The 26,288-nt window shown below is 29.3% G+C and overlaps 2 protein-coding genes across 2 annotated transcripts in view; one reads left to right on the plus strand and one right to left on the minus strand.

Annotated features, from left to right (window-relative positions):
• Flo2 (flotillin-2) overlaps nucleotides 1-26,288 on the minus strand; it is a 185,060-nt gene that overhangs the window by 86,404 nt on the left and 72,368 nt on the right. The gene's annotated exons all lie outside the window — the stretch shown is intronic.
• LOC105365365 (glucose dehydrogenase [FAD, quinone]) lies at nucleotides 11,535-18,813 on the plus strand. Its single transcript, XM_011503508.1, has 3 exons — nucleotides 11,535-11,712; nucleotides 16,778-17,327; nucleotides 18,045-18,813. Exons 1-3 carry the CDS (start codon nucleotides 11,559-11,561, stop codon nucleotides 18,808-18,810), a joined length of 1,470 nt encoding a protein of 489 aa, XP_011501810.1. The 5' UTR covers nucleotides 11,535-11,558; the 3' UTR covers nucleotides 18,811-18,813.

Below are 26,288 nucleotides of genomic sequence, written 5' to 3' on the forward strand. Positions count from 1 at the left end.
TCGGCATTCGTATCCGCGTCAACATTTTATCGCATTTTTATTGAGCAATATGTACGCGCGTTAACGCATTCCTCGTGAAAAGATCGTCACCCGATAGCGACGGAATTGGAAAAGTTTTCTTCTCGGCTCATCCGGTTTTCCTCCGACTATCGAATAACTAACTAACTTGTCCATCATTCTCATCGTCATCGTCATCGACATTGTCATCAGACATCGACATTTCCATCGTCATCGTCATCGTCATTAAACATCCTCATCCTCATCCTCATCCTCATCGTCATCGTAATCGTCATCGTAATCGTCATCGTCATCCTCATCGCCATCGTCATCGTCATCGTCATCTTCAACGTAATCAACGTGGGCCGCAATTATTCGACTGCTCGTGCGGTCGATCGACGATTTCTCAACGCGTCCAAGCCGATTAGCCTGAGCATCGACGGAATTACCTGTTTAATGATATCTTTAGATTTCACTTTCAACGGGTCCGCCATACCACGCATCCGCATACAGCACACGCGCTGCACGCAAATGTAGTGGATTACTCGGAGAGGCAGCGCCTATCATTCTGGTTTCGTCGGAGGGACGACTGCGAAAGGAGAAAGAGGAAGAGAAAAAAAAGGGGAAAAAAAGAAGACGGAAAGACGAAGTAAAAAATTATCCCCGAGTCAGTGTCTCGCTTCGTTCGTTATTAGTGCTCGAGGTGGCGTCTGGAAATGTGGTTCGATGGACCCGCAGCAGCACCGCCGCACGATTACGACTAAGAGGTGCGTGATTTTCGCGCGATATCCCGAGTCTCGAATTATTGATTGAGAGGCAAAGTGAAACGAGTTAGGCCTGAGGAAGCAACTGACGCTATTGGATGCGGCACCTCTGCCGAGGATGAAACAGGTGAGCAAAACCTGTCCTTATCAACGTGCGATTGTCGTAGAATCTGGGCGAGAACTTCGCTGATTACGCGCAGAGGAATTTAGGATCGAAGAACCGAGACCGAGACTCTTTTATTACATAGTCAATTACTTCCATTGACATATGATAATGTCCGTTAGCGTATCAAACGACTGTTCTACATACGTTTTCTTAACTATACGAGTACGCGTGAATTTCACTTTTTTTACGGTACAAAAAAAAAACAAAAAAAAAACGTCTTTCGTTCGTTCGAAAGTATCGTGCATTGTGCGCTGAATTCAAATGATGCCGGGGAGTTTAGAGACGCCTCTATTAAATAGTCAACTAATATAATGTTAAATTATCGTTTAGCCATAATTGACGGCTTTATTCTGACGCTAAGCCAACTTCATTAAGTGCTTTCGTTTAGACTACCGTTAAAATCGATTGAAGATTAAGAATCGACCGAACGCTGACATTTTAAAAGAGCCCAATGACATATGTGAACTCATCGCGTAGAATGTGTGGTACTATTAGCGCATTGGTCTCTATGAAAAAGTTTCTTCGAAAAATCAAATTAATTCAAGAATCAATAGAGATTTTAGCATTGGATAATGTGCCGTAAAATCAGTGCTACTGCTATTAAATCATTGACATTGGCAATGTCATGTAGCATTTCACTAATGATCGAACATAATAATTACCCTAACACTTTATATTCATTCTCATGGTTCATTCTAAATATATATTGAGTAATATTAAGCAATTATTTTATTGACAAAATTATTATATACCTAAAGCGTTATTTTAGCCTGATTATATAGAATAAATCGTAGCTAAATTACGATGCTTGTATTGCAAATATTTTTATATATTTATACCAGAAGCATAATTCTCATGCATTTATCTATCATTTAACTAAATTAATGACATTACATTTATATGCTAATTATGAATTAAATAAATACTTTTTATAAGTGGGTCGTTCCATTACAGTATAGAGTGATGCTTCTCACTCATCTCGTTATTATTCAAATTAATATTATTTAAGATAAAATATATTCATCTGAATATTTGATTTCACGAATACTTTAGTTTTTATGTAATACATAAAAGATCGTATGACTTTCCACGCGGACCCCCTCCCCCCATTACTTTACCTTATCGGACGTTCGAGAGATGTTCTTTATAATTGCATTCCAATTCTAATTTTTAAGGTCAAATTTGATCGAGCAAGTCTACCATAATGTAATAGAAGCTTATAATAATAATTAATAGGATTTAGTCTTATACAGTGAATAATAAGCACAAGCAAACTATAATATGGTAGACTACAAAGTATTTACTTCACTAAAGATTTAATATACGAGTGCTAGTCATGAAAATTTCTTGGTAAAAATAACATGGAATTCATAAAAATTTACTTCAACCATTAGGTAAGCTGAAAACAATAATTTTCCTCAATAATTTAAGAAATTAATTTTCGTACGTACACCTGTATTGTATATACACTTTATAAGCATATCGATCTTTAATAAATAATTATAGAATTACTAAATTTTTAATCCATCTGTAATAACATTCAATTTTGAGTGTGCGTTTGTGGGTGTGCGCGGGCATGTGTGTATCGGTTTCTTTACGCGCAAGACAAATTTATACTAGGATACGTCAAATAATATAATTTTCGATTAAAATCAATTCATCTATCTTTACATTATTCTACATCAATTATTGTAATTTACATACTTTGTTTAATACTAGTTATTTATTACTAATTGACTATTTAATAATTTAAATAAATTAAGAGTTTTAAGAATTAATCGAAAATTTTGTTGATTTGAAATATTCCAATGTTTAGTTAGTAACTAATTAGTTAGTAAGCGTTTAAATAACGTTGGTAAAATTTAATAAACTACATTATGTAATTGAATAAATCAATATATATTGAAAATTCAATTTATTTAAAAGCATTTTTTCATTCCTCACTTGAAGAGCCGAGATTGATAATTATATGAAAATAAACTAATTAATTTTCTTCTAAACATAAACGTAAACTCTTCATATTATTAGATAATAATATAGTAATATTAATGTTTCAATATTAATATTCGCAATATGTGAAATGTACAACGTTTATGAAGTGTAACATTGAAATTGCGAAAATTTTCATTAATGGAGAGTTCCTAATGAAAATAGATGAAATTTTTAAAGTAACTTATAAATATCTTTATTAATTAGATAAGTATCAAGTTGATTATAACAAAGTGATCTTAATGGTAATGTCAGATTGGCAAATAAAATCACTTCAACAAAAAAATCTTGCATGCCATTCCCAAGATGAATAATTTTGTTTGATAAAATTTTTTCTTTTCGGCACATCTTAATTTCATGCCAAAATACCATTTTCCTTCACACAAGCACAAAACATACTTGTTTTATCAACCACCTTAACAGTATACATATTCTTAAAATATTGATCTAATAATTTAACAATTAATATTTTATCAATATTATTAAACAATACTATTTATTACTATTATTAATAACTGAGTTATTATGTTACTATTGTTACATTTCTCATCACTGTGTACATTACATTCGGTTGACACAGTTTTAAATGAAACTTTTAAAAGTAGAACATAATATTATGTTCATATCGCATGTCACATCACATATAATGACAATAAATAATATTAGGTGGGCATGAGTGAAGGCATAAAGATTTCTTATATTTATTTGACAATGTTTATCCATTATTTCGTATTAAATTCAACGAGGAAATCATTTACAAATTAATGAAATAATTGCATGTGGTAGTAGAAGTATTCGATATTAATGATTATTTCAAATTTCCTTACTTCATCGTATTAACATATAAAAAACAAAACAAAAAACAAAAACAAAAACAAAAACAAATTTGTAACTAATTTTGAAATCGCACATATCTTACATTATATCATCAAATAGTTAAGTACTGTGCAGGTATATATTAAAGAGCTGATGGTAATTATTATTACTTAATACAATTTATATAACATTACACAATATCGAGAAAATAATACGATATGAATTTTCAAGCTTGAAAATATTACTTTACCAAATATTTTTATATTATAATTTAACTTTATTATCAATTATAAAATTGAATTCGCATCTGATTGTCAAATTGCATTTCCAACAGCATCGTTATCACATAATCTATTACAATATCTTATTATTATTGCAGCAAGCTTTAATTAAATGTATAATTGTTCTTTATCTTTTATATATATATATCTTTTTTTTTTTTATAATGTGACACTATATTACAACATTTTACCTGCTGTGCCAATGTCCGTCAATGCATAAACTCCAGCGTAGAATAATTTTTCATCTTTATGTAAGACGCCAGTTAAGCCGAATTCACAAGCCTATAATCAAAACTTTAATAAATGTAATTTATTTAAAATAACCAGTCCTCTTTATTATTTGTTGCTTTGAGCGCGCCTCGTTTGAACAAGGGGCATAATTGCGCGTCGTAAAAATCATTGCAATCATTGGAGGCCTTAGAAAAAGTCTTTGAATATTGTTCAAATAGAAATGCTAATTCGTATTTGTTGCGAGCGAACGATTGGCTTTCACGATTCTCAATCAAAAAAAGCGATCGACTTATTTTACGTAAAGCGTTATACGCCAAAATCTTGTCTACTTTCATCCCTGAATTTAAAAGGATGACTCGTATTTTTCATAAATTACAGAAACTATCGACGTTGATATAAAAAGCCTAGAGTATTAATGACAGCGCGGCATTGAATAATCGATTGCCCAAGTAACGTAAGAACAAATAAACAATACTTGGGCGGAGCACCGTCCCCAAATGTAATTGCGCGCAATGTTACTTTCAGTGCGCCAGTCGCCGCGAATCGAAGGTAAAATCAGTGAACGGAGAGACAGTTGACCCTTAAGACTCCAGGATGGTGGTGGCTTTGGTGACGGTGGTGTCGGGCGCCGTCAAGGCCGCCTCTGTCCTCCTGGGCGCCAAAGCCCTGGCCTTCATTCCCGCTCTCATAGCTACCATCGCCTACTTTCATTACGACCTCATGGATCCGGAGAACCATCCACAGGTGCAGCGGGAGCTTCGCCGCGAGTATGACTTCGTGGTGGTGGGGGCTGGCTCGGCCGGGAGTATCGTCGTAAACCGATTAACCGAGAACCCCGACTGGTCGGTTTTGTTGCTCGAGGCCGGGGGACACGAGACGGAGATAAGCGACGTGCCCATACTCTCGCTTTACCTGCACAAGAGCAAAATGGACTGGAAGTACAGGTCGCAGCCCCAGAGCTCCGCCTGCCAGGCGATGGTCGATCACCGATGCTGCTGGACTCGAGGAAAGGTAAGAGGCCGATTGATTCGCTTGCTCTTCAAATTTTTTCATCCGTGGCTGCTAGATATTAAGCTTTGGTGACCACGAGTTATTGACTCTGAGGTCGCGGAGCGGTCAGAGGCAATCGTGAATGGCGTGCACGTGTACACGATACGCCTAGCGATTGCTCGTTATCCCATTTAGAAATTATTTGTAAGATCTAGCTCGGTTAGCAATGGCTTTTAATTACCATCTCTAACAATACCGTGGTTTCATAAAAGTGAAATAACGAAGGCCTTTAATAATGAACTCCATGATTCTATTAATCGTTCGAATAATGCTGGCCATGGTTTTCGTCACAATTCGGCCTTTAATTCGAATCTCTCGCTACTCACGCACCTTTACATTTAATTGCAAAATTACATTGTTTTTTTTGCTTTGTTTTTTTTTTTTTTTTTTTTTTTTTTTTTTGTGTCTGTTTTTCCTTTTTGATTTAGTAGATTAAGTGCCGGGCACAAGAAAAACTTGCTTATGTAAAGTGATTGGGCTGATATGTTACATCGTGAGGAAATAAATAATAAATCATCAGTCTGTCGAGAGCATAAGTAAATAATGTATTTGCCTATAATAATGCGCAGACAAAAGTAAAGCAGTAATTTTTCATTAGCCAGTATTTGCATGACTTATAAATCAAAATAAATGCTATGATTAAATCTACTTTCACCGATGCATATGGAAAGTGCATAACTTGCGAAATCCAATTTTTTGTAAAACTACATAATAACGTAAAAATCGGCAATATGGTTATTCGTATGGTGATCATTTATTCGATATTTCTAATATTTTCAGCATTATAACAATTACAAAAATTAAACAAATCTCGTTTAATATATTTAATTAGATTTTTAGTTTATCATCGGATTATTATGCTTATTTAATTTACTACAATTATTTACGTTAATAATCTAAAGGATTTGTTCTAAAGAGTACATTACAACAGCTTATAAATGTTTAAGATTGCGATTAAAAAATTAGACTTTATTGTTAAATTGTATTGACTGTGCAATTAATTGTTCTAAAAAATTTGCTTGAATTAACTGAGAAATATTTACAAAAAATAACAATGCCACTTCATAAAGGTTTTTCGACGTTCGTCGTTAAAAATTGAATCAATTCGTTTGGATGGGGCGAAAAGGAGTTTCCGACTATTCAAAAAACGTTTTTGACGCACAATCAATTCCTTTATAAAATAGATATTTTTATTATAATACTTAAATATCTGCTCATTATTTCTATTATTTATGATAGAATAATATTTTGACTGTAATTCGTACGTCAATATCGCCAATTTCATCGTTCAATAAGTGATGTACTATAAACGTTAATTAAAAAATTATTTATCTTTATTTCTGTTTATTTCTAAATTGGAAAATGCGCGAATATAACATTAATGATGGTAAATTTAGATTGATTTTTTGCATATCTATATTTGCCATTTTTAAAACAGGTTCCACTTATTACTTCTCCCAATCTTATTGATTTTTATTTTTCCATGGCTCGTATAATTAATGGTATTTCGTGATTCGATGAAGTATAATCTCGCGTTATAAAATATCGTATACGTAGATACGTATGATCGAGTTATTATTATTATTTTATAAGAATAAAACTATACTCGTGTTAAAACAGCTAATCGAATAAATCAAATTTATTTATAAAATGGCATTATGAAATAGTGATGTATCGGCGATAGAATTGCAAATTCATTTGCAGTCTTTGTTTATCGCGCTTACATGAACGCTCATTCGTTACACCGTTCATGTTACATTCCGACATAGAGAATATGGATTTCATTTTTCGATATTATTGTCATCGCAACATTAAACGGCTAACAATTATTATGCACCGAAGTAAAGCGAACACGCGTCATATCAATATAAAGAGTAATTAACGAAAACAAATACCGTGACGTTTTATCATCCCACATTGGATTGTTAGTTATACGTAATTGCGAAACATTGTTCACTTTCTTGTATCCGGATTGCATTTTCAATGGTACGCTCGACATAATCATACAATCAACTTACAAATTTGCAATTCTTGCATAAAATAATTTTCCGTTATTTTTATTTTTTTTTTCTCTCATATTCGACATGCCATTATACGTGTTACATTGAATACACATTGGACAAATTAATAGCGATGATTATATAAATATAAACTATTGTAAAACAATAGACCGTAGAGTAATAATGCAAATATATTACGGATTTAAGAAAAATATATAAATACATGTCGTGACTTTGAAAAATCACTAGACTCTATGAATCAAATTCTATAGGTCTCCGTAGATATTTCTCCGTAATTTAAAAAAAGAAGAAGAAAAAAAATTAAAACTACAGCTTAGAAATTGGTATTTCAAATTCGTTATACCATGACCTTGAATGGACGTTACGCCCACGAGAAAGAAATATCCTTCTAATAGTCATTAGTTTTTTCCTTGACATTCTCGCGAACAATCTACTAGCAACGAAGAAAGTAAAGAGATGTAAATCTTTCGGATAATTAAGTCATTGCTTAGCTGAGCCTTGACTGTTTTGTCAAAACAGTAAGTCTCGCCGCTTTCGTTGAGCTGCAGCTAATGTGCATAGTTTATGTTCTCCATGAGGTGAGTCGTAAAATATATGTCTAAACTAGTATACAACGTAGGCTGTGTAAAAAAGAGTCATTTTATGAGATTGCAAAGAGCATTTAACGCGATTTAACGATCAACAGACATCAACAGACGTGAATCAAATATATTTTCCCTTTTTTTTTCAGTTCTTTGGCTATTCCCCACCGATATTCATAAGAATAATACACATTAATTTTACGTTTAATTTATTCGAATATTATATCTTTCTCACTTGTGAGTTATTAATTCAGCTTTCATCCACTCTTCTATTCGTATAAAATGCTATTTTATTAAATTCAAGATCGTATACGTGTATCGTTCAAAAATTTATTAATTGGGCCTCCGAATTTCAAGTCGAAAACTGTTATGATTTACCTTTTGAGCTTTCGAACTTTATGCAGGAAATTTTTAACGATCATTTTTATCCCATTTTAATATATTTTTATAAATAATAACAAATACATATATATATATATATATATATATATATATATACGCGCGCGCGCGCGCGCGCGTGTGTGTGTGTATTTGTAGAGGAGTTACTTAAATTTGAAGTCAATTTATCTTTCTAAGTAGCTATAAAATTATCGATTAAAACTTTATGATTTGCTAAAATTATTTGAGACGAAGGCCATTAAATTTGATATATATCATGCAAATACATATGAATGCACTTCTGGTTAGTATTTAGGTAAATTGGAAATTTATCTATTTATCTGCCATATATCATTGAAAATATATTCGGAATGATAATCAGTGCACAATCGTCTGTTTCGTCTGAAAATTTCTTTCTCAATTTAAATAACCCTTAAAACATTTTTTAATATTATTTTCATACATAAGATCGGATCCATTAATAAACTAAAAAGTTCGCTTACCCAATGCTATATTTATAATAAGTTATTTTTAAGTAGACGTATAAAAAGATGCATAAATGTACATTTGATTTGCTAATTTATCATCATAAATTTAGTTTGATTTGCAGGAGCATTCAATTAAACTGTCAAAGGAAAAGATTTTTAAAATATTTCTTTTGATTTCTTTATTATTAATAAATCAATTTTATAAGTTGGCCTTAGAGGCGGTAATAAGATGCGACGAGTATTAGGAAAGAAAGCGGTAGTTGCCAATAATACAATGATAATTACCTATTCGTTTTTCATTTCGATGTTATAGCCTGGCAAAAGCAAAAGGAAATGAAGACTTTAGCTTATTAATGAAGCGCGCACATAAAAAATTAAATAACCTGTGTACACAGAGGTGGCATAAAAAATACATTAAAAACTTTTATCGGGGGTTATAAATATCTCTTTGCTCCTTAATGAAATAACGTAAATCCTAATTAATATTCGGTTTTGCATTAATTTCATCGATGAGCGATAATAAATTAGTATTTTGTATAGTAAAACAAACAATATTTCAAAAGCGGTGGTAAGTAACACTAAATTTGCATTCATAAATCCGATCATGACTTTATTGCATAATAATAATGTTACAAGAAAATTCGAATTTGTAGAATTATAATCATATTTTTTGTAATAAAAAAAAATAATTTTTAAATTAAACAAAAGAGTTACATATATTCACATGATAATCATATATTATACAAAGAATCTAAATTAGACTAAAGCTTGACAGTATTACAGGCATACATGCACACATCTAGTGTCGCAATTTCGAATTTACAAATTGATCTTCCGCCGAGTAAAAAAAAATATTAGGAAATACAAAAAAATTGCAATTGAATTAAAAAGTAATTGAATTAATGTAATCTTAAAAAATGTGTATGATAAAGTTACGCACAGGCATTATGAAAAATACGAACATTTTTTCTGCAATGCTAGTAAAATGAAAAAGAATGGGGAATCGGAGATTCAAGCCGGGAGAATGCAGTTTCACTGTGCAAATACGAACAATATAAAATAGCCGGTTTTGCCGGACTGAGCGATGCACGCGTAATTGCAATCGCGGGCTTAGCAAAGCTCGTACTTGCGTACGTGAAGGTAAGCCGCAAGTGTCAAGTGCGCATCGGCGCTCGTTTCGAATCGCATGTGTAGAGTAAAGCTACGTAAAACCGGGTCAGAGTGAAAGTAAAATTTGTGTGTACACAAGCGCGTACATGTATATCCGCTCCTTTCTCTGGCTTGTTATTTTTTTACATTTCAAACAATATTTTTCGATCTGAGTACTGGCAAATAAAATCTGAAGAGCCACTGCTCTTTGCGAGCAAACGCTGTTCATTAATATCCGTTAGTTAGACTGATTATATCAAATGCTAAATAAATTGAAATTTTTCTGGAATTTCAGAGTCTAAAATACATGTGCTAATTGGCTAATTAGACAGATTAATCAGTCTATTGCATTATATTTGATATATTACGTTCAAATAGTGAATTTTTAAATACCGTTTTTATCTCGTAAAAATCTTAAGGCTTCAATTGGTCCTTATAACTATTTATTGTATATTAAGGAAAGTAACAAATGCTTAAAGCTTTGATTTAATTTTAAGTGCTAAATTTTTGCACTCATAATTTAAATAAGTTATTTTTACACCAAATGTCTACACAGGTTATTCTTTTTTTTTTTTTTTTTTTTTTTTTTTTTTTTTAATACATATATATTGTGATTTTCATACAAATAAAATGTTTTATGGTATTATATATAATTATTTATACTACTGCGTTACGAAGTTAAAAAAAAATGATTGCAATATTAGTTAAAATTTTCAATGTATTTCGAGATATTTAGCTTTTATGAATACAAACAATCAAAGTCAAGATCCTTGAATCAAATTAACCGTCTCAATAAGAGTTCGGACACTTGGCTTAAGTATTGACTTTATTAAGTTCTTACGAGTTCTTTCTGTTAAATACAAATGAGATAAAATAAGATGTTCTTTAATCGTTAAAAACAAAGAACAATCCAACTAGTTATGATAAAATAATATATTCTAATTATAATTTTTGTTTTCAAAGACGTTTTACTTTATTAACAAAATTAATGTTTATAATATTTGCATTGCTTATAATATATTTACAATAAACGGTCATATATTATTTACTATATAGTAAATTTGTTCATTAGATAGACAAAACTTAGAATGTACACAATATGTAGTGGAAAATGTTAATCTTGACAAATAATTTACTTATTATAAACAAAGTAAACTATTATTTGAACATTATTATTAAAATAAGAATAGAAAGTATCAATAATATTGATTACAGATGCATGTGAAAATGACATTATTATGTACGTGTACAGCCACAGACGATAAGCATTATGAAATTAATTTAGGGTAACTTATATTATTTTTATAGCTTTAGTAAGTTTAATCCCGTGATATCCAATAACAAAACAACTTTAAAATATTAATGATCGAAATTAATTGCAAAATATATAAAAAAATATATAACCCAATATATGCTTAAGGTATTTAAATACAATTAAATCATATACGAAATATAAAACTAAATTTTCTGTGCAACGCATATATTATACAGAATTTCTTTTAATTTAACATTATCAATGAAATGAAAGAGCCGATATATATATATATATATATATATAAATCACGTGATTAAATAATAATAACTGTAACTTTTTAACCGATTTCTTTTATTATTTAGGTAATTGGTGGCTCAAGTGTTTTAAATACGATGCTTTACATTCGAGGTAATCGCCGTGACTTTGATCAATGGGAAAGTTTCGGAAATCCCGGTTGGGGCTACAGAGACATTCTTTACTACTTCAAAAAGTCCGAGGATCAAAGAAATCCCTACTTAGCAAAGGATAAAATCTATCATCAAACTGGTAATTATTTCCTTTATAATTTATTAACGAGAATTCTAATATTACGTACAGAAAAAAACAACAATAATTTACTTAAAAATAACATTATAATAACAATTTAATAATAGATTCATTGATCTTATTACCAAATAGTTATTAATATAGGCTAAACACTAATAAAAACTAATGAATATCAAGAGTTATTATGAACTTTATAGGAAAAATAACAAAGTTCATATGTAAGTTGCCATTAAATTAATTACTAGTAATAATTAATTATCGTATAATCATCTTCGTATAAATTATAAAATTTTTTGTGTAGTAAAAATGCTGCAACAACATCTATTTATATTCTTTCATTAAACTTACCAATATAAGCAGCCATTGAAAAGACGTAGCGAGTAACAATTAATAGACAACCTAAAATAGGTCGCATTTTTAATGGCTAATCATCGTAATACTTTGTGTGTATTTGTATCAATTTTATCCAATGTTATGATAAAAATATAAAAACTATAACCAATATATTGTGAGATACAAATATAATGAAGTTCGCATTATGTACATTTGTGTAAAGTCGTGGAGTAACTCAGTGATTTATCGTTTTTCGCGGGAAGCGGCACCAATAGAAAGTTGGAGAAATTAAGCGATCGTGCGAGTTTTTGACTTTCAAGCTTGCGACACAATTTCATAGTTTAGTGTCGTCTTCATGAATAAATGAAGACTCGAGTGACGTATCCCGTAGTTCCGTAAACTGCGTTATCGGGTCTGCAATTATAGCATCGCTTATATACTTAAAAAAAAAAAAAAAAGAAAGAAAGAAAAAAAAATTGTGTATGCCAATCACGATACAGTAACTATTAAGCGATTACGACACTTGTTTAAATAATTATTTAAAATCAAATTAAATATTTCTATGTTTAATAAAATAATTTTTATTTCTATGCATCTAAAAGAAATCTATTTTTTTAATTTCTCAAACAGAGATTACACTCCTCTTCTAACATAATTAAGGGATATAAATTAAATGATTAATTGAATTTAAATTTAAATGCAAAAGAAGTTTTTACTATGATAATTTATAGACAATAAGAAATTAATGCAAGTGATGCAAGCAGTAATAATTCATTTCATCGTCAATAATTTTAAAAATGAAATAGTTCATTAATTTTCATTTTCATTGAAAATCCAACGCCGTTTCATTAAACTGTAGTAAAATTAATTGATTTCCAACAGAATTAAAATATTATATATAATACTCTAAGATTCGTTAAAAAATTATGTTTTATCTAACAATAATTCCTTAATAGTTAACATTATTTTTAAATATATGTTTATGGTTAATAAGCTAGTAAATATTTATTTATATATAAATTTTTTATCATAGTAATATTACTTTGATACTTCGAATAAATTCATTATTAAATTACATATTTTACAAATAGATGAACAATTTTGAAAAAATTTTTTTCTCTAATAAAAATATTATAATTTGGTAAACTGAAATTTAGGTTTACAGTTTTTATAAATCAAACTACACTCTTTTGTGAATTAATGATAAACAATATTCATTTCAATTTATCGCATGCAATGATATAATAGTTGCCTGTCTTTATCTTAATATACGGACAAAAAATACAATACATATTAATAAGAAATAATATAGTTAACAATGTATTTTTATTATAAATAACATTGTATTAATTTAACTTTGTTTAATTATTAAGTTGTTATATACTTAAGAATTTCCATACATATACTTGTTGTATACATGTTTGAATTAAAATACTGCTTAATTTTTTCTGAAGTTGAAAACTTTAAATACATAATAGATGATTTTATAATTAATTTTTTTTTTTTTTTTTGCTTCGGAACTCCTTATCTACATTCAAATTCATTATGATATTTCCTAAAATTGGGCATTATTTGGACCGTGTAATAGAATGATATGCTTACAAAAAAGAATTTTACTTACTGCAGTTTCAATTAATTTAATGAATAAAGTAGTTAAAAGCATTAAAAATCTTATAATAAAGGATTTTTATTGTCCTATATGGACGCTATATTATCATTGGGTTGCAAAAATATTTAATAAATCATTAGGTATCATATTAAACTTGGATGGAATTTTTTTAGATAATGTATCTCTAACATTGGAATTTATATTTTTGAAAATATATTATTAAATAAAATTTCAAGAAATCATTTTTTATAATTAATTACATACAAATTTATATCATTTTTTATAATAAAAATTTGCATCAGTAATAATTAAATTGTATAAAAATAATATAATGTTGACTATAATTTTATATGTACCTGCTCAAATATGTTTACATATTGCTTATTAATAATTTATTAATACTTATAGCTTTTCGTTAGTAGCTTTAAAGCATTAGAAAATCGAGAATCTTTAAGACTTTTAGTCTAAGAAGTAGTTTAAGAAATTTGTAAAAGATAATGTATGTTGATGTAAAAATCATCAACATACACTTCCTACATTACATATGTAGGTATTAATAGGAAAATTTGAAAATTAAATAGCTAAATAATAAAATTTAATAACAAAGTATTTATATATAATGTAAATGCCAAGCTTTCAATTAGGTAAATTTCTCTTTAATGCGAGAACGTCAAGTAATAAAAGAAAATTTCTTTTATACGATTTTGTTTTAGTTCAATTCAATTCAAATTCTTGATTCATTTATTATTATCCATTCTAATCTAATATAAGTTTTATACTAAGTTTCTAGAAATTCTAAAAATAGCTGAATAAGCTGTAAAATTAAAAGTTTTTAATTACTCGGATGAATTACTTAGTATAATAAAAATGGTATACTATATGAAAATTTCGAAATACTTTGAGCAGATGAATTATATCAAAAATCTATTTCAATGTTTATTTACAATTATGTTTTAAATAAAAATTCTACAATATGATACAATTAATTTTTTATATAAGGCAAAGTCATAATAGAACATATTCAAATTAGACGGCAATTAAAGCTACATTGTGCTATTATTGATATATTAATCGTTCAAATTATCTTTACGACACATCATCATTCGATATAACCCAATTTCTAACTGATATTCACCAATAAATCTTGAAATTATAAGCATCTCTAATAATATTGACTCACAGATATATAAAAAAAAAATAAAGTATTGAAACCAAATATTCTAGCTAACATAAAAATTAAATTTTAAACATTATGAAATATTATTAAAAATCATACTCTCAGGTTTTGGTAAAATTGTTCGACTTTCCTTCTCATGGAATGTGCTTACATTTTCGTTATTCCGTCATTATATACATAAAATAGCAAAAATTCATAGTTGCCTTGATTTTGTAAGCGCGGTACCGGAGAACACATTATTGACGCAATCACGACTCACGTGAGATCTCGCAATTTTGCGCGCAATTCGAAAAGAAACGCGAACGCTCGTTCACTGGGTCAATTTATGTCATTAAAAAAAAAAAAAAAAAAGCAAACGTCAACCGGTTTTATACGGACCGGCTATGAAATATATTAGCTTACTATATCCGTCTATTACTATATATATTTTATTTTACGGTACGTTGGATTTTCATTGAATCAGGTGCGTTTTCGTGCATGCGTACCTTGTATGTGTATAAAAATAACACATTTTTACTAGAAAATTATCTAATTGATATGTTAAATGTGAGAATTTTTATCTACATCTATTCTAATCTTAATTACGACTAAAAATGCTTCCGAAAAATGAACTTTAATATAATTATTAAATTACTTACTAATAATATGTTTTATGATTTTGATTATGATTATTATTATATATTGCTCCAACAAGAAAAATTAAAAAATCAACTTTTAGATAAAAAGTAAAAGTTGAGAAGAAATTCAGATGGATTAATTTTTAATTTATGATTCAATGTGTAGAAATGAATGATTAGTACTTTATATTTATATTTATTTTATAAAATAATATAACCCTTATATGTAGATACTATGTCTAAATTATATATAGCGATGTATATATTTTCAAATCATTATTATATTATTTACAATTCGTATTAAATATTTTTTCTTTCATATTTATCAAAAATATTCAATAAATGTCGATTATTGGTACAAAAAAATAAAATTAAAATAAGAAACATTCGTCAATAAATATTAAGTTTTTTATTATCTAAAATGCATTGCAATTTTCTTTATAATATTAGTGGTTATTGAGGATTTATTTAGCAAAAGTTTTGCCGTAATTTTCATTTATAATCCGTTCGATTCTCGCATTCAGATCACACTTTTCTTAAAGTAGAAAGCGCTCTTATTGTACTAGTATTAATAATATATTTGTCTTCTTTTACATGAAATCCTGCATTATCTTACACGTGCTCTGTAAATTCTTTTATCTAGTCCAATAAATCTATTATTACAATAATTATTGTTATTATAATTATTATTGACATTACTTATTAATTTATCTATTAATATAATATCTACTGAGAATAGATTTTTCGTAAAATTATGTAGATATACATTATTTTATATATAGTGCGATGGACATAATATTAATAACAAATCAATTTAAATAATATGCTAAAGTTTTTGTTTCCTATACTTCACATTCTATATTTTACACAATTTATACTAAGTCACAAGGATTGCTATTGACAATAATCGTTATTTTAAAACAAACAAACATAGAGATGTGGTGATTGGAAAATTATAAGCCAATAATACATTGCGCGAGTAGAATATATAATAGTAATACGATTTCTGAAGTTTTTTAAACAATTTTCTCCATCGACGATCAATGTCGCGTTTAAAGATGCGTATATTCCAACTGAATTTATAAATTTTTCTATTTATATTTTATTTAATAATAAATCTTTATATTTATTTATATTTATATTTATATCAATCACTTTCATAATTGATCACTCGCATAAGGAGTAAAAAGTGTAAAACTGCTCGCTAATAAATGTCAATAGTTCTATATATAAAGTCGCTATCCTCGCACCACTCGCTCTCTTTTCCACCGGTAAATCAATCACGTCGAGTCTAAATCTAAACAGCAATATTTGTACGAACGCGTATAGGTGGCTACCTCACGATTCAGGACGCCCCCTACAATACGCCTCTGGGGGTCGCTTTCCTCGAAGCCGGCCAGGAGATGGGCTATGACATTCTAGACGTGAACGGAGCCCAGCAAACCGGCTTTGCCTTTTACCAGTACACGATGAGGCGCGCGACCCGCTGCAGCGCCGCCAAGGCCTTCATCAGACCCATCAGATTGCGCCCGAACTTTCATCTGGCCCTCTGGACCCACGTTACCCGCGTCCTCATCGACCCGGCAACGAAACGCGCCTACGGGGTCGAGTTCATACGCGAGGGCAAACGCCAAGTCGTCTACGCCCGCAAGGAAGTCATACTGTCGGCGGGCGCCATCAACTCGCCCCAATTGCTCATGCTTTCCGGAATTGGGCCCAAGGAACATCTGCAGGAGGTCGGTGTGCCCGTCCTTTACAACTCGCCGGGCGTCGGCCAGAATCTTCAGGATCACATTGCCGTGGGTGGATTGGTTTTCCTCATCGATCAGCCAATAAGCATCGTGATGAATCGATTGGTCAACATTAATTCGGCGCTCAGGTAATTCAACTTACTGCCTCGACGAACCTGAACCAAAGTGTCCTTGTCGGCGCTACCTAACTTGCGTCGAATAATAAATTATCCTATTGAATTCGATGAAGCCGAAACAAACTCGCTTACCATTCATAATTCTCGGAGGTCGCGTTTGCTCGGGCTACGCTAAATTAAAGAATAATTTTTGAAACATCAGTGTCTAATAAAAATGTTCAACGGCAATTGAATGAATTTATCCTGTCGTATTTTGAACATAACTTTTCAAACAAATTGACATCCAGTCAAAGATGCGCGCTACTAACCTTACGCTTCTAAGCCTCTCAACAAGATTATATATTAGTCCAGCCGCTTATTATTATTATTGTTGTTGTTGTTGTTGTTGTTGCTGCTGCGATTGTTGTTGTTGTTGTTGTTGTGGTTGTTATTGCTGCGATTGTTGTTGTTATTATTATTATTATTATTATTATTATTATTATTATTATTATTATTATTATTGCAAGTATATGCCATTGATTTTTATCGACGCGTGATTGAGTGGCCGAGGGCGCGTATTACTATCCATAAAAATCCTCGCACATACGAATCGTGGCAGAGCTATTAATTATATGAGAATTTTAATACGATTTACAAAACTGAAGTACGAATATCGTAAATAAACGATCGCCGTTGTAAAAGTCTTCGGCAACGGCACCAAAAACTAACGATAATTCTTCGTAATCTAAGATACGCCATAACGGAGGATGGGCCATTGACGTCGAGCGTCGGCCTCGAGGCAGTCGGTTTCATTTCGACGAAATATGCTAACGCGAGCGACGACTGGCCAGACATCGAGTTCATGATAACGAGCTCATCCACCAACTCGGACGGCGGCACCCACGTGAAAAATGCCCACGGGCTCAGTGACGCCTTCTACAACGAGGTCTTCAGCGAGATAAACAACCGCGACGTCTTCGGCGTCTTCCCCATGATGCTACGGCCAATGTCCCGCGGCTTCATCAAGCTCAGATCGAGCAATCCCCTCCACTATCCGCTTATGTACCATAACTACCTGACCCATCCGCACGACGTGAACGTGATGCGTGAAGGCGTCAAGGCGGCCATTGCCTTCGGGCAGACGTCGAGCATGAGGAGATTCGGCGCCCGGTTCCATGGGAAGCCCCTGCCCAATTGCAAGCACCTTCCCCTATTTACGGACGAGTACTGGAACTGCGCCATTAGGCAATACACCATGACCATATACCACATGAGCTGCACCGCGAAGATGGGACCGGCGACCGACCCCATGGCAGTCGTCGATCCGCAGCTGCGAGTCTACGGAGTCAAGGGCCTAAGAGTCATCGACGCATCCATCATGCCGACCATTACCAACGGCAATATCAACGCGCCCGTAATGATGATTGCCGAGAAGGGCTCGGACATGATCAAGCAGCAGTGGATGAGGAGAAAGAGACGGACTTATGGGAGCGGCAACTTCTCCGTCGCCGCATGATGACGCCTGCGATCCCGTGTCGCCGCTCTCATTTAACAACCTGACTGTCAAGTATTCTAGATAAATTAGGTTTTATCCGCTTTTCGCCCTACGAATACTCTGTTCCCCGTTTCACTTGTCAGTCGCAAGTTCGTATTAGCATTAGCAAACGTTAAAATTATTATATTTATTATAGATTAAACGGCGCGCTCGTTCGTGGAATGAAATACTGAGTTTCTTCTTGAAAGTAAGCTCCTCGGATTGATTGGTTATCAATTCGTGAGTCAGGGTTCACTTGCATTGGAGAACATAACTGAATATTTACTCGTTGATTATAATTGATAACGATGAGTGGCCAGGGTATTTATTATCAATCGGATATTCAATTAATAATGAATGCGCGAATAATTGGCCTCGGTGCGTTAACTACTCATTTTAGAGATTAATAACATATTTGAAACATACCCGACATCGAAACTTTACAATCATTTGTTTTCTAATTTATTATAATTAGCACGCTTAGTGAGTAGATAATGTCGTCCGTAACGATCGTTCGACTGTCGCGTGATGAATTCTATTTTTCTTTTCTTTTTTTTTTTTTTTTTTTTTTCCCCCCCCATCAAATACCCTTTTCCAATTTAATCGATATGAATACAATAATTTTATTGGTGACTTATGTTTTTTGATATATTCATAGCACCAATTATTTTACCTTAATAACTAATGATTTGATGCAGTGCATTGACTTATTTAAAAATCGGACGCACAAAGTTCGCCATTTAAGTTTGGAATTGAACAGTTTTTTTGACAATTTATTTAGGAATTTTTTTATTGGTGTTATTTTTTTTCTATTTTCTTTTTTTTTTTTTTTTTTTTTTTCTGTTCATTTTTATAATATTTTTTCGTAACAAATTAGAAAAGTGCGCTCTTACACGATTTTAACGATGAACATAATAAAATAAAATAAAAAGGCGCTTTCTTAAGTAACCTGAATAATTTTATGAACCTATGCTTAAATTCGGACTTGGGAGTGTCCAAATACATTTAAAATACCGTTTACAAATTATCATTGACATTATCAAGGAATTATAAATAATTATGAAAGTTTAAATGTTCTCAAAGAAATTAAAATTAATATTTCCCTTAATGCGGCACATGTCTTTTAAAATTCTCGGCTGCTATAAACGTTTTACTTTTTACATTATTACATATTTAAGTTTATCATAATTAGACAGGCGAACTTTTTTCATTCGTTCCACGTATTTTAATTATGTGTAATCATTAATACGGAGCCTTTAATAGTAATTTATATTATGAATTTTTATATGAAAAATATAATAAACATTGAGACGTTTAAAAAGACCGACATCTTGATGGATTTTAGTGAAACTCGATTCACGGCTCTGAATGAAGGAGAGGGGAGGGGAGGGGAGGGGGAGCAGGAGTCGTAAAATGAAAATATACGAAAGGTAATTATCACAGGCAAGTTAAAATATGCGGAACTAGAGCAGCAACACTTTAGCTAATTAACATTAGAGTTTTTAGCCAATAAGTAAAAGTTACCAGACTTTTGGTTGACTACTACATACGTGTCCTACTGTCTGCGCAAGCAGCCTCACTTTCGACAGAATGACTTTTCAACTGTCTTTGTGAATGCACTTGCTATAGTGTTATTTCAAAATTATCGATAAAAGGCATTGAATTCGTATCGAGTGCGTTGAACACAAAGGATTATTTAGCCTTTAGTGAATATTATTTTTCAAATATATAATGCATTTCTATTTAGTGCCATTTGTCAATAAGTGTTCGATGACGTATTTTAGTTATTAAGATTTTTCAACGAACAAAAATGTATTATGCTAGTGATTGTAAATATTTTAAACTAAGATATATAATTATAAAATGCAGTATTAAGTTAAAATTCTATTACTAATTAATTAAAATTAAATTGTACGTAATGCGCGAAAAAGATCCTATTTTTTTTTTGTTTTTAAATATGAACGATGCCAAATCACAGCGAAAAATGAATAAACTCGTATTCGTATGTGATATAAGAAATAGACGATAATTAAATGTAAAATTACTGGACAACAAAATCGAAGATATTTCAAGTTATATTAGACTTAAATTTATAAGCTTATGTCACTGTCATTTTTAATATATTGATATGATAGGATTTTATACTTTCTTAAATTTTCAGTAGAAAAGAAACATGGTACACGGATGTTTTCTCCAAGATATAGTGTAATATTTGTGTATTATATCGATGGAAATGAATTCAATAATAAAATATACAGTTTGTGCTATTGTCAAATAAGAACAGAAGGTTTCACGAAATAATATAAAAAAAAATAAAATGTTAATCTACCATAGCTTTAATGAGCCACGCAAGCTTATAAGTCTTCGTCGATACGCATGTTTATAAATAAATTATCCATTTGAAATGTTATATTACCTAATCATTAATTAATATCTGGTAAATAAAAAAAAATATGATTCCTCCAGAATCTGTGTATAAACAGAATTCAACTCATACGATAAGAGCAGTTGTATTGATTAAATAATTTATACTTGAGGATTTGTATTGTAATTAATAGTTTTATTATTTCATTAGCTTATACAATTTATTACAAAATGTTTATTATCCGCTGTATCTTTAAATTATTCATTTATGTATAAAAAATTAATCGTTTGTAAATTAAATATTTATGGATGAAAACTTTTTATGCTTTATAAACTCCTTCATAGTGTTATAAAATAAAATACACCTGTCGCGCTGATATTGCTTCTTCCATTTTTTTTTTTTTTTTTTTTTTTTTTTTTTTAAAAAAACACAGCATTATTAATAATATTACATATAATTAATAAAACACAGCATTATTAATAATATTACATATAACCACAATTTTGTAAAAAGTCTAGTATGCTCGTAAGAATGTCCGAGATGGAACGATAGGTATCTATCTATTCATATCGGATGAAAGTTAATTTCACCTGTCGCTTGTTGTGCAACGCCATCTGTGACATCATCGAGAAATATTGTCGAGATATGAGTGAGACTTGCCTCTACTTACGTGCTGGAACGTCAAATAGCGACACAAACAGGCGGATACTTTGTAAAATAAAAAAATTCTTGCTACTTAAAGGTGAAAAAGATAACCGAAATGAATGCCCGTCAAAAGCTTGAATACTACGCTATTCCTAGCTCACTCAATATATTAAAAGTCCTGTATATTAGTCACATAATGAAAAAAATACTTGAATGACGTGCAAGATATTAACTTCACTTTGTCTAAAGGTGAGATTTAACAAGTAAATGGTCATAGGCAGTTAAAATGCATTATTTTTTATTTAAGAACTCCACTCCCAATATAGTGTCGTGTATAATATTGAGATTTTACTTGATAATAATAGTCTTACAATGTCCTGGAAATTTCATTTTTACGATTAATAATAATAATAATAAGCCAATAATTAAATAATTAAAAAATAATTCGTTCGAATAAAGAATGACGAGTATAATGAAGAACAATGATATAGGTAATTTTATATACTGAAATCGTACTCTTAATAATGAAAAATAATTTATTATTAGTCATTAGATCGGGAACTATAAAATGTTATAAATATGCAATGAAGTGAAATATAAACTCGCATACTATACAATAAATTTGAAATAAATTGAAATAATTTTATTATCAAGGCTATTGACACAAATGCAAAGATAAATAAAAGAGAAGAGGCGTGCATGTTGCGTAAATAGTAGGTGTAACTGAATCTCCCTTTCATAAATCCGTTAATTCCCCCCCCCGCCATTGAATGGAATAAAATTCTTATTTTTACATTTTAAATTTTAATTTCACAACTTTGGAATGAATTAGTTTGAAAATTAAGATAAATTATATACTGTAAAAAAAGTCTGTTACAATATTTGCCTTTAAAACTAATTAACCTTATGATAATGTAAATTTTTAAAAATACATTGTCAAATAAGGAAAGTTTAGATTAAATTTGAATTTTAAGTACAAACGAGATTTCATAAAAACATTCTATGATCACTTCTAATATTTAAATTTTGAAATCCAATTCTGCTCAAATCCCTCCGACATTATTACATAAGTAATAAAGTAATCATAAGTCATATTTTTTAAGTAAGAAATTAAGTTTTAAATACAAATTTTTAAATAGAGGAAATAACGGATAGAATTTTTAAGCTTCATTAAATAAAAGTATTAGAGTGAACAATATCTTATAAATAATAAAAACTTCATACTTTGATTATAAATTAATACTTTTTAATGTATAACTACGAATAATATAGTTTTAAGTAATTAATGAATTGAAATAAAATTACTTTTTATGTTCATGCTGCGTACTAAGTATCGTGTAGTTCTCGAAATGAATGAATCTTGCAAAAAATTTGAAGAATGTAATAATTTCTAATAATAGTTAAAGATACTTTTATGTACGATTATTTACAAATTACTATGGTACAATAACTATTTTCTTAAAATTGATTTTGCCAATTTTACCAAAAATAATTTGGTTTACTTTTATTATCATTTTTCATTGTCTAACTAAGTATTTTCTATAATAATTATTTTATTCTACACTAATTGTTTTCTATATAATTCATCATATAATATAACGACTAAGATTTTACTTATAAATTAAAATTCTAAAAATAATTTAATTTATTATTTTTCAGACTAATGTTTACTAAAAAATAAAATACAAAATAAAATATCTATTACTTGTTTGTGAGCATTTGTAAATATTTTCAATTAAATTTTTCAGTCTGAAACTAGTACAATAAAACTAATGACACTGGTAAAATTAGTAAAATTTTATATATTTCATATTTACTATCTAACTGTACATCCAATAAAACCAGTGTGAAATCTTAAAAATTATTATGCATCCTTTTTAAAGAGTAAATCCTTTTTAAATGTGAATCTATGAAGGAGTATTTGATTTTAAAGATCGTTACGTTTCATCAAATATGCTTTCTATTTAAGATAATAACATTCGACTCTGGCGATTTTTTAAATTCTTAATAAATAGCGAAAGAAAGTTGAGAATCTTTCATAAATCCTCTTTAGAGTTATATTAAAGAAATATCACAGATCTATTGATTCATAAATTAAACATTATTAGTAATCAATTTAATGACTATATATTGTTATTTAATACGAATTGATAATAAAAACGATAAATAGTTATAAAACAATGAAGTAGTCATCATTAGTAATTATTTTAATGAATATATATTCTTAATTAATATGAATTCATAATAAATACTTTAATAAGTATATTAATACAAATTGCAAATTTATTGATTTTATTTAAATTATAATGTAATACGATTTATTGCTATCAAACTAATGAATTACTACTCAGATAAAATAATTTAATGACATATATATTCGACATATTTTAATCAAAATCATTGCTTATATATTACATATATGTCGATAAATATTTATTAAAGCTACAAATTTCAACGAATTTTGAATAATTGAATTAAAAATGAAATTAACATAAAATAATTTTCAAATATACACAAATATATAGATATATATGTAATGTTAGATCAAATAATGTATTAATATTAATGAATGATCGTCATATTTATTATTATTTATGAAAATCATCAAATTGTCCTAAAATATTTACGCGAAATGTAGTAATTTCCTAGCTGCCTTTAGAACTATTTCATTGTAATATTACGATATTAGTTTTAATTTTATCTCTTCTTTCAAGTTTATTTGCCATTATTTAAAAAAAGTACCCATTAAATTCCGCGCGTGTAAATATTTTAAATATAAATAATGCTATATTTATGTTAATTAATAATTTTTTAAATAAATTATACTTTTTTATAAAGTAATTGTATTAATGTATATATGCTAGTATGTACACTCATAATATAAAAAAATTTAATATATATCAAGTTTCTTATAACAAAATTATATGTAAACATTAAGATAATAAGATTTAAATTATACGAAATAAATTGTATATATGCTTGTATATATTTACAATACTATTATAATTTATTAATATTATTAATTAATAATCTTATTTATAAACACTAAGTTATACAACATATATTTTTTTTTCTTTCTAACTAATACTCTATTTTTTAAAAGATATATTTGGTAGAGTTTTAAATGAAATATATAAAAGAATTGTATTAATGAATTGTTTTCAAGAGGCGCAATCTGGAAGTGAAACTAGGAATTATTTCTCCGAAGGTGAATGTTGATCGGTAATATTTATAAACTTGTTGCCCATAGGATAACAATTCAATGTCCAATGTTTACTAACATCGAAAGATATTGTTTAATTGCATTTTCTTATACTTATCCATTTTATAATTATTAATATAAATGATAATCCTAAAATAAATGACAATTACGTAAGATGACATTGAAATGTATAGTGTACAATCTATTTCTCATAAAATTAAATGTAATCTAGGAAATTATGCAATTCTTAACTTGATTAATAATTCAATATAATTAATCGGAAAAACATTGTTGCTTTAGCTTTATAAATATATATTAATTAAAAATACATAAATGCAATTCCTTATGTGAGAATGTATTAATAATAAGAAAGAACGAATTTATGTTTTTTATCATTATCGTTCATTGATTACCTTCAAATTTTTCTTTACAATCAATTAGGAAAAATTAAACAGCGCGTAGTGTATTCCGATAAAATATCGAAATTATTAAATAAAGAAATAATAATAAAAGGCAGATGAAATTCGCTCGATAATATCGGTATTTCGTTCAATTACTAATAATTATTTGTCATAACATAATCTGATTATAATTTAAATAAATTGAAATATATTTTTGCTTTTATTTGTAATATAAATATAAACGAAGCAAGAATAATGATCGATTTATTTTTACTGACATTAGTTTTGACGAAGCCGGATCTTAACAAATGTCTATGAAGTAGGCAGGCGCGTCGCCTCTTGTATGCGAATGAAGAGAAATGCTTTCAAATTTTTAAATATTTAATTATTATTTTGGACACGCTATATAAAGAAATGTATTCGGAGACGTGAAACAATGTCTGAATTTTCAAAGTTGCATCTACTCACTAGTGGTGTGTATTTTATTTTAAAACTTATACAGCCATTGTTTACAGAACATTTTCATTTACTCGGAAATCATGGGATTTCATAGGAACAAAATATATCGTACAATTAACATTTAATTTTGAATTTTGTTTATCTCCTTTTCATTACAATGAAAAATTCTACATTAAGTAATAAGTCTTCTTCATTAGTATTGTAAATAAATTTAATTCAACTATTAATTTGAAACTATCATTTGTATGAAAATTATTTTAACAAAAGAGCATGAAACTATTGTTTGTTGTTTCATTTTCTTTTTTTTTTTTTTTTTTAATTATATATTAATGCTCATTTTAACATATTGTTTCGCATGAGATGCAAGAATAAAACTAGAGAGACAATA

This window comes from Ceratosolen solmsi, unplaced genomic scaffold, assembly GCF_000503995.2.
Source record: "Ceratosolen solmsi marchali unplaced genomic scaffold, CerSol_1.0 scaffold33, whole genome shotgun sequence".
NCBI lineage: Eukaryota > Metazoa > Arthropoda > Insecta > Hymenoptera > Agaonidae > Ceratosolen > Ceratosolen solmsi.